This window comes from Myotis davidii, unplaced genomic scaffold (assembly GCF_000327345.1).
Source record: "Myotis davidii unplaced genomic scaffold, ASM32734v1 scaffold150, whole genome shotgun sequence".
Taxonomy (NCBI): Eukaryota; Metazoa; Chordata; class Mammalia; order Chiroptera; family Vespertilionidae; genus Myotis; species Myotis davidii.
This window is the reverse complement of record NW_006283437.1, coordinates 2464729-2480330: the sequence shown is the minus strand read 5'-3', so window position 1 is coordinate 2480330 and position 15602 is coordinate 2464729. Positions and strand designations below refer to the sequence as shown.

Below are 15602 nucleotides of genomic sequence, written 5' to 3'. Positions count from 1 at the left end.
TGGGGCGCCTGGGGCTGGAGGGGGTGCAGGTGAAGCCATCTCCTTAGGAAAGAACTGCGAATGCGAATCTTAAAAGGTTCGAGGTCACAAGTTAGGCCTCTGGGGTCATACTATTGCACCTGGAGAGAAGAGAATGCCAGTCAATAGACGTGGAAGGAATAATGGTGTTAGATGTAATAATCATAGTAAAAGAGAAATGGTAAACTCACAGATTCCTTTCTCCTGAACCCAGGTGTCCTGATCCACTTTTTATTGCTCGGTTAAAAACGAAGAGAGCTAGGTCCCATGGAAAGCCTTTGCTTCCCTATTACCAGTATTCTGGCAGAGATTAGTCCAGAGCCAAAAGAAAAGACTTTAAAGCCATTTTAATTTCAAAGTAAGTCACTGCGGGTGAAGCTCTTTGGAGAAAGAGATGATTGGATTCGGATTTGCTGCTGATGATTTGTGGAAACTGAAGGGCGCCGCTAGAACCATGAATCTGACCTTTGAGAAACTCATCTTCCACAGCCACTGATCTGCAAGGCTTTTCTTCATGACAAATAGCTCATTTTGACCCCAAATGGGAAAGTGTACTGAAACATTCTTTACCATTCTCCTTCAAAAGAAAGAGAGAGAAAAAAAAAAGAAAGAAAGAGAAAGACCTGGAGAATTAAAGTTATTGATAGTTTAAAATGAAAAAAAAAGCGCCATGCTTTCTGCCTTTTGGTGTTAGTGCGTTCTTTTTAAGGATACTGTTTAAAGGAAAGTTTTTTCTTTGTTTGTTTTTTCCTGGAAAAGCTTGAACTACAACAGCATTGAAAAGATGTTAGCTTTCAGTGCTAAAAGCCCGCCTTTGCGGTTGCCAGCCTTCCTTTGGAGCCTGCTTAGCTGAGTAGTAATCCGGAGCAGTCTCTTCAGCGGCAAACATTTGGTTTCGTAGGAGGTTAATGAGTAACAACCCCGGTGGTGTTTAATGCCCCTGCCCAGGCCAATCATGGCACCATTTTGCCCCTTTCAAACGCTTTGTGGTAAAGAGGAACCAGAGGTCCTTTGCCCCTGGTTGTAAAGATAAAATATTCTTGTTCTATGTTTTGTTGCTATTGTAAAATCAGGTAAGGAGAGTCTTTATGTAGCAGTGGTGGCTTAAAAAAATTGTAAGTGGTGATACTTAACAGAAATTGTAAGTCAGTTACTTACAGAAATAAGTATTAGGATGGCAATCGAAAATAAAACATTGATAGTTCTTTTGCAAGTTGAAATAAGGAAGATTTTTCTTCACATGTACAAAGAAAGAGAAGTTCAGGCTATAGAATTTTCGTAGTGTTATTAAACCTTCTATTCACATATTTCAACCAGGATGGATGCTTAACTCAAATTCTTTTTAAAAATTTGATCTCAACTCAGCAAGCTTATGACCCTTTGCAAAATTCGGAGTTTCTAAATTCCTGCCTTCTGGCTTAATGATAGGTCAGTTGAGAGGGTGTGGCGTGCTTCAAGTTGTAGCATGCCTGAAATGAAACTAAGGAAAAGAAGAGTGTCTAGAATCTAAATTTGGGCTAAATTTGTACATTGGCTTTTGGGTTTTCTGACTCTTGTTTTCGGCCCTCTTAGTAATCCGGTAACCTCTAGCCTCAATCTTTCTTCTCACTTATGCCAAACGTAACTCCCAAGAGTGAGGTCTTCACCAGTAGTTCACAGCTTTGGCAAATCTGAGAATTTATCTTGAAAGCCAAAAATGTTGGCTGACATCCACATAATAGTACTTGTATATTCAAGTTTTTAAACTTGTATATTTCAAGTGTTTAAACACTGCATAATGACAAAAAAATTCAGGTTTGTATTTTCTCATTACAGCTGCATCTACAAACATTGTAAGAATACTAGTACACATATGGGCAAAATATTCTTTATTCAGCCTGCGTCTGCATAGTCTACATAGGGTTTTAGTAGCCACTTGTGGTAATTCTCGGGCCCTATTTTCCTGGAATTATTCTTGGAGGACAGTTTCTCTTCTCTCCCCAATGCAAAGTGAAGCTCAGGGACTTGGTAGTTTGATCATTTGAGCTACATACCCTCTCCCCACCAGATTTGCCCTCCATTCCCTTAGAAATCAGGCAATACAGACTGCAGTGTCTGCTTATTTCCCTAGGCTTATTCAAGCAATTTACAGCTCTCAAGTTATCTAAATATTTGTTTGTTTTCTGATTCAATGAAGATTGTGGAGATCAGTGTTCCAGTAAGGCAGGGATGAAACAGGAAACTCATGGTGTTATTTTAAAACTACCATCAAGATGAAAAGGAAGATGAATCTATGCCTACCTCTAGCTTGGTTAACCTTTTCCTGTTTTCCAGTGGAGTAAACCACGTCATAGGAAGAATAAGACAATCGCCAGGTTTAAGAGGGACATTGATCAGAACAAGGATCAGGATGTGTTTTTTTCTATATCCGTCTTAGGTATGTCCTTTGGGCCAAAACTATATAGTCTGTCAGGAGAAAAAATAAATAAATCTTCAATACAAGTTTGGGACGATGGTGGTGCTGGAGTCAGACCTGCCGAGAGCGGTGGCCCTTCTGAAAAACCTCCAGGAGCAGGTATGGCTGCAACTGCACAAGTTCAAGCTCTGACAAAAAAAAAAGTTCAAGCTAGAGCCTATCCTACAGAGAGGGTCTCAGCCTCTTGGAACTGAAAGACCAGTTGCTGCTCATGTACCTTGTGGATGAGTCATCTCATGCTGGACAAAGCCTCAGAGGGTCTCTTCAGGGACATGCTGCAGTGTTGAGACTGGTGGAGATTCGCACTGTTTTGGAAAAACTTCGTCCCATGGACCAAAAACTGAAGCATTCAATTGACAAACTGCTCATGACTACAGTGATGGGCTGCCTCAGTGAGAATGACCCACTCGATTTATGCCTCATCCCAGCAATATGATGATCAAGTTGAGCTCTGAGGATGAGGAAGATGAAACGGAGGAAGGACAGTTTGAGGCTTCAGGGAAGAAATCCGCAAATGGAGCAGTAAGAAATATGTTCCACCCGCTTTGTTCCAGTACATTATGATGAAATAGAGGCTGAGCGGGAGAACAAGCATCTAGAACAGGGGTGGGCACCCCCTGGCACGCGTGCCAAAGATGGCACCCCAGTAACTTTTGCTGGCACGCGAAACCCTCTCTTATAATCTTCCATTTACAATTTTTGTGAACATTTGAATGACTTAAATGTTAAATTACAAGGAACTGGCAAGACACTTGATGTTATGTTTGGTTACATAAAGGCTTTTGAAAAGAAACTGGAAGTCTTTAAGAGGGATGTACTAAATAAAGTATTAGAAAATAGTTCAAAGTCAACCACGTATATTGAACTACTAAACTGAATTGATCACAATGATGATTGCTTAAGTAAGTACAAAACAAAAAATGGTTCAATTTTTAAATAATAGAATTTACAAAGGGCTCGATGAATAATTCATTTCCCCCAAATTAACTGTTTTTGAGCAGCATCCAGAAGGCACTCAGTTGCTTTTGTTGACATAACTGCCCTTTTTTGGCACTGATTCATGCTGTTGAGGTGCTTTCCATATGAGAAAGCTCTCCTAAGTAAGGATTCTTACTTTAGAGAAGGGGTGGGCAACCGTTGGCATGCGTGCTAAACATGGCACGCCAGTAAATTTGCTGGCACGTGAAACCCTCTCTTATAATCTTTCATTTACAATTTTTTTTCTTAATATCAACTTTTTTATTTTTCAGATAAATTCAGTGTAGGTGCATCTTAGATAAATAAATAATTTTACATAACATGGATACATTAAAAAAATGTATTTTTCATCATCATACTGTGTTTTTGTCGCGTGAATGAATTTTATTATTTCTTCAAGGTTCTTCACATATGTACACCTTAAGAGATGTAGGCGTAACATGTTCTCAAAAAATTAGGGTTGGCACGCAGAAGAATTTTGAGTCAGAGATTTTGCTGGTTTTGGCACGCACTCACGAAAGGGTTGCCCACCCCTTGTCTAGAATGAGCCCAGAGGTGAGCATTGGCAGCTCTGTCATTCATGAATTTAAGGAGCAGGACCTCAGATGCTCCAGAGGAAATCCGTGATGCCCAGCGTCATCATGGTACTCGCCAGGGTCAGGAGTATCAACACAGGATTAACTATGAGGAGAGCGTGATGGTGCGTTTAAGTGTCAGTGAGTGAGAGAGAGGACGACGAAAACGCTCAGATGTCCTGAGCTCACAGCTTCATTCTCTCGCGCACTTCAGTGACATCAGTGCTTTGACAGGAGGAACCCCTCATCTTGATGAGGATCAGAATCCTATTAAGAAGAAGAAGATACCCAAGAAAGGTCGGAAGACTAAAGGTTTTTGGAGGTGGCAGTGATTGTGGGTGTACATATTTATATATATTTTTTGTCACCCTGGGATACTTCCAGTTTCACTGTGTGTAGGTTTTTTCCTTTGGAATTTATTGTTTGCTCTGGACATATGGAAATCTATTAATAAAACTGACTTTACTTATGAACAAAAAAATACAAGTTTGTACTACTGAATGGAGAACTTTATATTAAAATGAACGGAGAACTTTGTATTAAAATGAAGGGCTTGCTTCTATCCCTTCTCTCTGGCTTTAGTTAAAGGATGCCACCTCATTGTTTCTTTTCTGTGCACCCTTCCAGGTAGGATGGACAATCCTATATAATAAAAGGGTAATATGCAAATTGACCCTAACAGCAGAACGACTGGGAATGACTGGTCACTATGACACACACTGGCCACCAGAGGGCAGACACTTAGTGCAGGAGCTGCCCCCTGGTGGTCAGTGCACTCCCACAAGGGGAAGCTCTGTTCAGCCACAAGCCAGGGTGGGCCCCCCCACCCTGATCAGGGGCAGGGCCAACCAAACACCTGTGACCCTTCCCCCGCTGCCAGCCCTGCCTCTGATGGGCCCCCACCATTCTGATTGGTATGTGACCCCTTCCCCCAGTCAGCTCCATCCCTGATTGGCCACTCATTCCACCAGGGGGCAGGGCTGGCCAGCCAACCACCCCTGATCCCTCCCCCCTACTGGCCCCACCCCAGCCAGCAGTGGTGGCAGGCAGCCGGGGTTGGGGTGGGGGAGGGAGGCACCAGCTGGCAGCCACTAGGGACCCTACCTGTGCATGAATTTAGTGCAGTGGGCCTCTAGTAATATCATAAATGCCTCTCCCTGGCCACGAGTTAAGCATGTCTAAATCTTGGATAAGTCTTACTTTTATAAATTAGAAAATATATTAAGACATATTCAAGTAGAGTCATACTCTATGCAAATTAGGGTTTCTGGCAACAGCTCAAAAATGTTGAGTGAATGCAGAGAATAAAGTGTTTAGTCTGTGTATATAATCATAGCTTAGTGTGTATGGACTCAAAGTTAACTAGTGTCCAGTGGAATTGTGGCACCCATCAGCTATTTTATGCAAACAGTAAACGTTGACCAGTTTCCTTTAAAAAAAAAAAAAAAGAAGGAGAAGGGAAAGGGGAAGGAGAAAGAAGGAGAAGGAGAAATCTGCATGGAAAAAATGACACTTTTAAGTACCAAGCCCATTGCTTGGGCTTACTCTATGATAATGTTAGGGATTGAAATGCTAAATTCTTTCTTCGATTTTCACTCTGTGAAGTTTTTTACATCTGTACAAGATTTCAGAAGTGGCCTTTTCCCAAGCCCAGGTGAGACAGAGCCCTTCTTGTCCCTTCAGCTGGGACAGTTTCTCTTCCTCACAGTTGTGCATTCGTGTGATTCTCCAAAGAGCCAATTCCTCTCACAGCTGGAAGACATTCTAAGACAAGAGTAGCCATGTCCCAGGTCCTCTGTATGAGGGAAGAGAGAGATTTGTAAAGGACTGCCATTTAAAATATAAAAGAGAGTTCAAAGGGTCAGCTTTGGCTACCTGGAAAATTCTCTTACGTGGAACAATTAGAATCATTGTGAGGATATTCTATGTCTCGGAAAGTCCCAGGGTGTCCACAAATTGTAACTCAGCTCATGGTCTTGGCTAGCAACAATGAGATTTTAACCTTTCTTCAGGAAATTACGTGAAACTATGCCGCGGTGTATGCACAGGCCACCCTCTTGGCTAAGGCGTGGCCCTGTGTATTTGTGGGAGGCCGTCTAGCGTAGGGACTCTGAGTGCTTCCCATCCGCCTTGGGTCAGACCGGGCTCTGTTACTTACTAGGTAGGCAAGTTTCTTAACTTGTCTGGCCCTCAGTTTCCTCTTTTGTAAAGTAGGAGTAATAGCTGCACCTACTTCTCAAGATCGTTTAGGGGTTTAATAAAATAATTTATGTAAACTCTGGCGCAATGATGCTAAACACAAAGTGAACGCGCACTGGCTCTGAGTGGCATCCACAGTTAATGTTAATATGTCTGCAGGCGCCCCAGTTAGTTCCTTGACCACTGAGTGTTTTAAATGGTCAGGTTTTGTTCGATCATATTAAGTAAACATCCAAGGGTCATTTTCATCAGTGTTAACTACACTAAAATAACGCGATTTTTTTTCCCTTCTAGATAATTTTAATGATCTGGAATGCTCTTAATGGGTATTTTTACAATAACTCGAAAGCCGTCTGCTGTTCCAGCTGTCACAGCTGTGTTTTTGTATGGTGCCACTTTATATGCAATAGCCTTCCTGCTTCCTTGGTTCCCCTGGAAATACTATCACGAATGTGACTGGCTCAGTGGATGTCACCTGATGGCATCATTGTGTGCTTTCCGGAGCATGCCCACCTTTATTCAGCAAGCAGAGTGTGCCCTGTTTGCTGAGGTTTTCACTAGACATGAAAGTCGGCCTCGGCTTATTAAATTAACCAATGGCTGCACTGGCAGGATCTACAAGCATCCTTTTCTGTGGCCTTATCTCTGATGACATGGAAATGGTGCTCAGTTTCCAGGCCGTTGCTGTTGTCCTTGCCATCCTTGCTGCCGCCAGCCGTTACACCGGCCTGTATCCCATGCGGGGCTTCGAGCTTAAAAGAAGTCCCGAGGAAAACCTGGATCTCCCCGGGACCTCCGTCATCTCACAGATGAAACAGGTCCTGACCCAGAAGAACTTTTGCCTCTTTCTGATAATGGGTTCTTTCCAAGTCTTTCATTCAACCTCGTCAGTAACTTCATGACGATCTTCGCAGAGGAGCTCATTCCCAAGGAGGCTCTTCCTCCTTCCAGCAGGAGCATCCTGTGCGGAGCAGGCTTCATCCGCCCACAGGGAGGTGGTGGTTATTCACGGAGCTTCCTGCAGGGCTTGAAGGTCTAACTCCTAACCTGGCTGAAAGAAATGCCACCATGTATTAAGAGAGCCAAAGATTCAGAGCCTCAGACATTACCCAGGATTCAGCACAAACAGGGAAACAAGCGATGAAGGGGAAAAGGAAAGAGATTGCAGTGAGAGCTGAGCAACATGATATTTTAAACATTTGAGCTTTTGGGTTTTGTACCCTTGAGCTTTCTCATCTAAGCCTCAGCAGAGCAATGGAAGAAAACAAGTGACTTTCTGTGAGTGTAGTTTTGCTTTGCCCTGGCATTGAAGATTCTTAGGACCCTTATAAGCAAGAAGAGTTACTTAGGAATTCTTAAAGCCAGGTTTCAAAACACTTGGCTCAAAGACTGAGTCCTGGAATTTAAGAGTGTTATTAAAATTCCACGGTCATTACCATCATTGTACATGGTGTACCCTCCTTTAAAATTAACCTAAATATGTTCTCCAAAACTGTGACTTAACCTACCCATGATATGGGTTTTTCCTATTTACATAATTAAATAAGTAAAATCTGTTACATATACTCTTTAGAATAAGTCATTCTAGATAAACGAGTTTTTACTGTTTACTAACTTTCAGAAATACTTAAACCATGTGGGATAGAAATATCTATAATAATAAAAGCATAATATGCAAATTGACCAAACGGCCAAACAGTGGAATGACTGTCCCCACGACCTTCCAGACAAAGCCGAGGCTGTGAGGGCCAAGGCAGCCGGGGCTTCGAAGACCTACTCTTGCATGAATTTTGTGCATCCAGCCTCTAGTTTATAAATATTTTAAGTGTTGCCATACTTTCTTAAGCAAAGTGTACAGGATAGAAATTGCCTTTCTGCCATTAGCTTGGGCCCTTTATTGTAGTTTGGGTACCATATATACCTTAATAATGATAATCCACATGTATTGGGTGCTCACCATGTGCTATGGACTGTGCCAAGGGCATTGTACACATTATCTCCAATAATCCTCAAATCATCTTTGAGAGAAAGACTATTTTCTTTTTTAAAAATACATATTTTATTGATTTTTTTACAGAGAGGAAGGGAGAGGGATAGAGAGTTAGAAACATCAATGAAAGAGAAACACCGATCAGTTGCCTCCCTCACACCCTCTACTGGGGATGTGCCCGCAACCAAGGTACATGCCCTTGACCGGAATAGAACCTGGGACCCTTCAGTCCGCAGACTGACGCTCTATCCACTGAGCCAAACCGGTTAGGGCAAGACTATTTCTTTTTTAAAATATATTTTTATTGATTTCAGAGATGAAGGGAGAGGGAGATAGAAACATTAATGATGAGAGAGAATCATTGATTGGCTGCCTCCTGCATGCCCCCTACTGGGGATCAAGCCCATACCCGGACATGTGCCTTGATTGGGAATCAAACTGTGACCTTCTGAGTCATAGGTTGCCGCTCAACCATTGAGCCACACCAGCCAGGCTCTTTTCACTTTTTAATCACATACTTGCCTATAGTATCTCCTGTTCTCTAGGTTAAAAAGTTTGTTAAATTAATATATACATCTTTTTAAAAAAAGAGCTAGAACCTGGCTGACGTGGTTCAGTGGGTAGGTGTTGACGTGTGAACCAGGAGGTCATGGTTTGATTCCAGTCCAGATACATGCCTGGGTTGCTGGCTCAATCCCCTGTGCGGGACTCACAGGAGGCAGCTAATCAATGATTCTCTCTCATCATTAATGTTTCTATCTCTCTTTCCCTCGCCCTTCCTCTCTGATATCAATAAAAAAATACATTAAAAAGAGCAGACAGATTTTTTTTAACAGCTTCATTGAGCTATGACTCACAAACCACACAATTCACCCATTTAAAGTGTACAATTCAGTGTTTTTAGTATATTTACAGATATGTGCAACCATCACCACAGTCAATTTTAAAACTTTAAAAAAATGTTTTTATTGATTTGAGAGAGAGGAAAGGAGACCGGCTACCTGCTCTCTGTCACTATAGATTAGTTTGCATTCTCTAGATTTTTAAGTAAATGGAATAATGCAATTTGTACTATTTTTTGGTCTGTATTCTTTTTTTCATACTCACCCAAGGATATGTTTTTATTGATTTTTATAGAGAGAGGAGGCAGGGAGAGAAACATTGATTAGTTGCCTCCCATTCACACCCTGACTGGGGATCAAACCCACAACCTAAATATATGCCCTCATTGGGAATAGAACCCGCAACATTGTGGTGTACAGGACGACGCTCCAACCAAATGAGCCACCCTATCAGGGCTTTGGTCTGGATTTTTTTCAGTCATGTTGTTGTGGGTATCGATATTTCATTCCTTGTTATTGCCGAATAGTACCATTGTATGCATATAACATCATTTGCATATCCATTTACTTTGAGGTGGGATTTGGAATGTTTCTAGTTTTTTAGCTATTGCAGAGAATGTTGCTATGAAAATTTGTGTCTTTGTAGGGACATATGCTTTCCTTTCTCTTAGATCAGTGGTTCTCAACCTTCCTAATGCCGCGACCCTTTAATACAGTTCCTCATGTTGTGGTGACCCCCAATTTCATTGTTACAAATTGAACATAATTAAAGCATAGTGATTAATCACAAAAACAATATGTAATTATATATGTGTTTTCCGATGGTCTTAGGCGACCCCTGTGAAAGGGTTGTTCGACCCCCAAGGGGTCGCGACCCACAGGTTGAGAATCGCTGAATTAAACCCTTATCTGAAATAGCATTAGAAAATATGTTCTCCCATGCAGTGGGAGACAGTTTTACTTCTTCTTTTCCAATTTGGATGCCTTTTATTTCTTCTTCTTGTTTGATCGCTATGGTTAGCACTTCCAATTCTATGTTGGACAGGAGTTGTTCCTGTCTTAGGGGAAATGGTTTTAGTTTTTGCCCATTGAGTGTGATGTTGGCTATAAGTTTGTCATATAAGGCTTTTATTATGTTGAGATATGATCCCTCTATTCCCACTTTGCTGAGAGTTTTTATCAAGAAAGGGTGTTGGATTTTGTCAAATGCTTTTTCTTCAATTGATATGATTATGTGTTTTGTCTCTCAATTTGTTTATGTGATGTATAATGTTTATTGATTTGCAGATATTGTACCAGCCTTGCATCCTGGAATAAATCCCAATTGGTCATGGTGTATGATCTTTCTGATGTAATGCTGAATCCAATTTGCTAGAATGTTGTTGAGGATTTTAGCATCTATGTTCATCAGGAATATTGGCTGGTAGTTCTTTTTCCTTTTGGTGTCTTAATTTGGTTTTGGGATTAGGGTAATGCTGGCCTCATAGAAAGAGCTTTTTTTGATTCTTCTTGATTCAGTTTTGGAAGTTTGTATTTTTCTAAGAATATGTCCATTTCATCTAGGTTGTCCAGTTTGTTGTGGTAGAGTTGTTTGTAGTATTTTTTTACAATCCTTTTTATGTCTGTGGGGTTGGTTGTTACTTCATCTCTTTCATTTCTGATTTTGTTTATTTAGATCCTCTCTCTTTGTTTCGGCGTGAGCCTGCCTAGAGGTTCATCAATTTTGTTTATCTTTTCAAAGAACCAGATCTTGGTTTTATTAATCTTTCATATATATATATATCTGTCATTGATTTCCACTCCGATCTTTATTATTTATTTCCTTCTGCTCACTCTGGGCTTTTCTTATTGCTCTCTTTCTAGTTCTTTAAGTTGTAGGATTAGATAATTTATTATCATTTTTTCTTGTTTTTTGAGGTAGGCCTGTAGAGCTATGAACTTCCCTCTCAGGACTGCTTTCACTGTGTCCCATAGATTTTGGATTGTTGTGTTTTCATTGTCTTTTGTTTCCAGAATACTTTTTATTTTTTCTTTGATTTCTTTGGTAACACAATTATTGTTTAATAGCATGCTATTTAGCCTCCAAGTGTTTCATTTTTTATTATTTTTATTGCAGTTGATTTCTAATTTTATGCCATTGTGATCTGAGAAGATACTTGATATGATTTCTATCTTCTTGAATTTGAAGAGATTTTGCCTTTGTTCCAATATGTGGTCTATCTTTGAAAATGTCCCATGTGCACTTGAGAAGAATGTATATTCTGTGGCTTTGGGGTGAAATGTTCTGAAGATGTCAATTAATTCCATCTGATCTAGCGAGTCATTTAGAATTGCTGTTTCTTTGCTGATTTTTTTTGTTTAGAGGGTTTATCCAGTGGTGTTAATGGGTATTAAAGTCCCCTACTATGATAGCATTGCTGTCGATCTCTCCTTTGATATCTTCCAGAAGTTTTTTTTATGTATTTGGGTGCTCCTGTATTGGGTGCATATATGTTTACCAGAGTTATATCCTCTTGTTGAATTGCTCCCTTTAGTATCAAGTGTCCCTCCTTATTGCTTGTTATGGCCTTCACTTTGAGGTCTATTTTTTCATACATAAGTATTGCTACTTTTTTTCTATCCTTTATTATCAGTCTGTGTGAGTCCTTTATTCTGAGGTGGGTCTCTTGTAGACAGCAAATATATGGGTCATATTGTCATTCAGCTACCCTATGTTTTTTGATTGGAGCATTTAACCATTTACATTTAAGGTTATTATTGACTAGAGGCCCGGTGCATGGATTCATGCACTGGTGGGGTCCCTCGGCCTGGCCTGCAGGCATTCAGGGAGGAACTGCTCCCACTTATCCCAGCCCCAGGCATTGGGCCAAAACTGGCTCTCTGACATCCCCTGAGGGGTCCCAATTTGTGAGAGGGTGCAGGACAGGCCGAGGGACCCCACCGGTGCATGATCAGGGCCGGGGAGGGACCAGGGGAGGGCTCCTGGGCATGTCCGTCCCATCTTGCCCAGTCCCAATTAGCTGGACCCCAGCAACAGCTAACCTTCCAGTTGGAGCATCTGCCCCCTGGTGGTCAGTGTGCATCATAGCAACTGGTCGAACAATTGGAGGGACAATTAGCATATTAGGCTTTCATATATAGAGATAGGTACTTGTTTGTTGCCATTATTATTCTTTATGCCTGTGTTCCTTCTTCTCTTTCTATTTCTTCTTTTTTACAGAAGTCCCTTTAGTATTTCTTGCATTGCTGGCTTGGTGGTAATAAACTAACTCCCTTAGCCTTTTTTTTTGTCTGTGAAGCTCCTGATTTCCCCTTCAATTTTGGATGATAGCCTTGCTGGGTATAGCAGTCTTGGATTCAGTCCCTTGCTTTGAATTCTCAGGGAAGTTTTCTGTCATTTTTCAAACAGGTTTTCTATTCCTTGCTCAGCTTCCTCTCCTTCTGGCACCCTTATTATGCAGATGTTGTTGTGTTTCATGTTGTGCCAAAGTTTCCTTTGGCTCTTCTCCTGCTTTTTAAGTATTTTTTTTTTCCAGTTGCTGCTCTGTTTGGATGTTTTTTTCTACCTTGTCTTCTAACTCACTGATGCAGAACTCAGCTTCTTCTAGACTACTGTTGAAACTTTCCATTCTTTATTGTATTCTTCATTTCTTCTTAATTCTTCTTCATTTCCTCTTGGTTCTTACACATGTTGTTGAATTTGTCTTTCCTTCTTTTCAGTGTCCTTATAACTCTTGAATTCTTTCCCTGACAAATTGCTTGCCTCCATTTCATTTTCTGGTGATTCATCCTTTTCTTTTGTATGGGGGTTGTTACTTTGTCTCCCCATTATTGTCATTTCTTTGTGATTGTTTCTATGTATTAGATCAAACTGCTATGCCACCCAGATTTTTTTAGTTTGTCTTATATGTAGACTGGAGGCCCAGTGCATGGATTCATGCACATTGAAAGTAAATTAATTAGAAGGTGGCCAGCTGGGTGGGGCTATGCGAGATGGGCCGGACACACCCTGGAGCCAACCTGCCATGGTGCCTCCCTGGCCAACCACACCTGGGGTGGTGCCGGAGCTTGAAGGGCATCTGTGGAGTGAGCAGGGTCCCTCTGGCATGTGGGGTCCCTTGGCTTGGCCTGCAGGGCTTGGGTTGAAACCAACAGTCTGACATCCCCCGAGGGGTCCGGAATGCTAGAGGGCACTCTGCAAAGTTGCTGTTGCTCTGCAGCTCCTGCATTGAGCATCTGCCCCCCTGGTGGTCAGTGCATGTCATAGCTACCAGCACACTTAGCATTTTATATATATAGATGTTTTGTGGGACCCAGTGGTGCAATCTCTCAGGTCTTTTCTGCTGGGTATTTTAGAGATGCCCCCTACTTGGGATACTTGGGTTCTCTTGGTGTAGTTGGGTCTTGAGTGTTATTGTCCCATTTGTGGATGGAATCTTGTCTCAGGGTGTCTGGTTACATGGCTTACTTTCTACCACATTGACTGAACAGCACAAAATACAACTTGATAAGACACTACACAAAGGGAACAAAACATGAATGTACACACAACACAATAACCTCAATAAAAGTGACCAGCAGAGAAAAGATAATTAGAAGAGAGAAAAGAGAGCAAAAATGATATTGAGAATAGAAAAAAAGGTAAGAGAAAAAAGAAAAAGAAAGAAAAAGTATGTATGGGTAGAAAACACCACAAAGCAAACAAATAAACCAAAAAAAAAAAAAAGCAAAAAACAAACACCCCGAGAAAGCGACAGAATCTGTAGAGACAGAGCTTATTTATAGAAAGTAAGGTTAAGGAATTGAATGAGTAGGGGGAAAACCATGTTTCAGATAGAGGAGGTAGAAAGAGAATGAGTGGATGAGAAGAAAAGAAAAAATAGAAATAAGTAAATAAATAAAAAGATAAAACAAAAAATTTTTTAAAAAATTTATTCATTCATCCATTTTTGGAAAACAAGAATAGAGGAGAGAGCAGGTAGGCTTGAGTTTAGTGAGTGAAACTAATTAAAGAATCAGGAGAAGAAGACAGCAAGAGAGGAGAGGAAAAACAAGCATAAAAAATTGACTAGCCTGGCCAGCATGGCCCATAGGTTGAACATCGACCTATGAACCAGGGGATCACAGTTCAATTCCTGGTCAGGGAACATGCCTGGCTTGTGGGCTTGACCCCCAGTGTGGGGTGTGCAGGAGGCAGCCGACCAATGATTCTCATCATTGATGTTTCTATCTCTCTGTCCCTCTCCTTTCCTCTCTACAATCAATAAAAATATATATTTTTTAAAAATCTGACAAGAAAATTAGCAAAGGAAGAGAAAGGAGAAGGGTGTGTGGACTTGGAGCAAGGGAGAGGAAATTAGATACATGAGTAAGCCCACAGAGACTACAATAATAACACAGCAATAAAGCAGGTAAGATCAATTTTTAACAAGGGGTAAAAAGAAAGAGAAAAACTAAAGTGGGGACAGGAGAAGAGAAACCAGGATGAAAGAGGGAGAAGGGAAGGAGAAGTGGGAAAAAATAATATAAAATAAAATAAGAATAAAAAAATCAAAATCGAATGAAAAAAAAAATAATACAAAAAAAGAGAAATTAAAAAAAAAGATAAAAAATAAAAAAGTAAAGTGTCATTCGCTTCAGCTGAGTTTGAATGCCCCATGGGGACCCCACTCTTCTGTTCTGTCTGCCAGTTCTCAGTTTCCTGTTAGGTAGTCGGCACCGTGTTGAAGTTCCAAGTGATCCACCGCTCCTCTGTCTGTGTCCATCTCCACAGCCTTGGCTGCGAGCAGGCAGGACCAATCTGCCCGCTTTGCCTGTCTGCCTGCTGTCAATCTTAATCTCCCCAGCGTCTGCTTCTGATAGGGCTTTAGGTGGGGGTGGTGCTTTATCGCTTTCCCGGACTCAGTGGCCCCTCTTCAGCCCAGTCCCTGAGGGCTCTGTGGGGCTATTCACAGTCTCTGTGTGCTTGTACAGCTCAAGGTGTAGGTTGGGTGTTTCCATAAGGCTGAGGCTCCACATCCCACTCCCCTCTGAAAAGCAGAACAGTAAACGGGTCAAGAGCATGGAGTCTGCGGGGAGGAGTTTGGTTCCTCTCTCACCAACTGTGTGTGGCCCTGGGAAAGTTACTCAACCTGTCTGTGTCTCAATGTTCTCATCTATAGAACGAGAATAAAAATAATGCCTAACTAATGGAACTATGATGATTACATGAATTAAAACATACAAAGTACTCAAAACTCTGGAATTGTTAGCTCTTACTTAGTAAGATTCAAAACACACACACACACACACACACACACACACACACACACACACAATACAGCAATTATTGATTAGCCTCATTGTCTACACAGCACTGCCTCTATCTCTATCTTGATTTAGGCTTCTTTGGCATAAGCTTACCAACAAGTACATTATATGTTGAGTGTGTGATAGATGAGAGAGGCAGAGAGAGACAGAGAGAGAGTTGGAGGAAATGACTCTTAGGTGAAGTAATTTGAACACACAGCTGGTAATGTGACAAAGTTGGCATTCAAACGTAGGCA

At 41.2% G+C, this 15602-nt stretch overlaps 1 protein-coding gene and 1 pseudogene across 1 annotated transcript; both read left to right on the top strand.

Moving 5' to 3' along the window:
- The first annotated feature begins 2177 nt into the window (after positions 1–2177).
- Positions 2178–4495, top strand: LOC102753907 (annotated as a pseudogene).
- Positions 4496–5532: 1037 nt separating this feature from the next.
- Positions 5533–7264, top strand: LOC107183077 (transmembrane protein 180). Its single transcript, XM_015563902.1, is given in 6 exon segments — positions 5533–5630; positions 5632–5680; positions 6520–6603; positions 6605–6819; positions 6821–7107; positions 7110–7264. Coding segments are annotated over 6 exon segments (888 nt in total).
- Positions 7265–15602: the final 8338 nt, after the last annotated feature.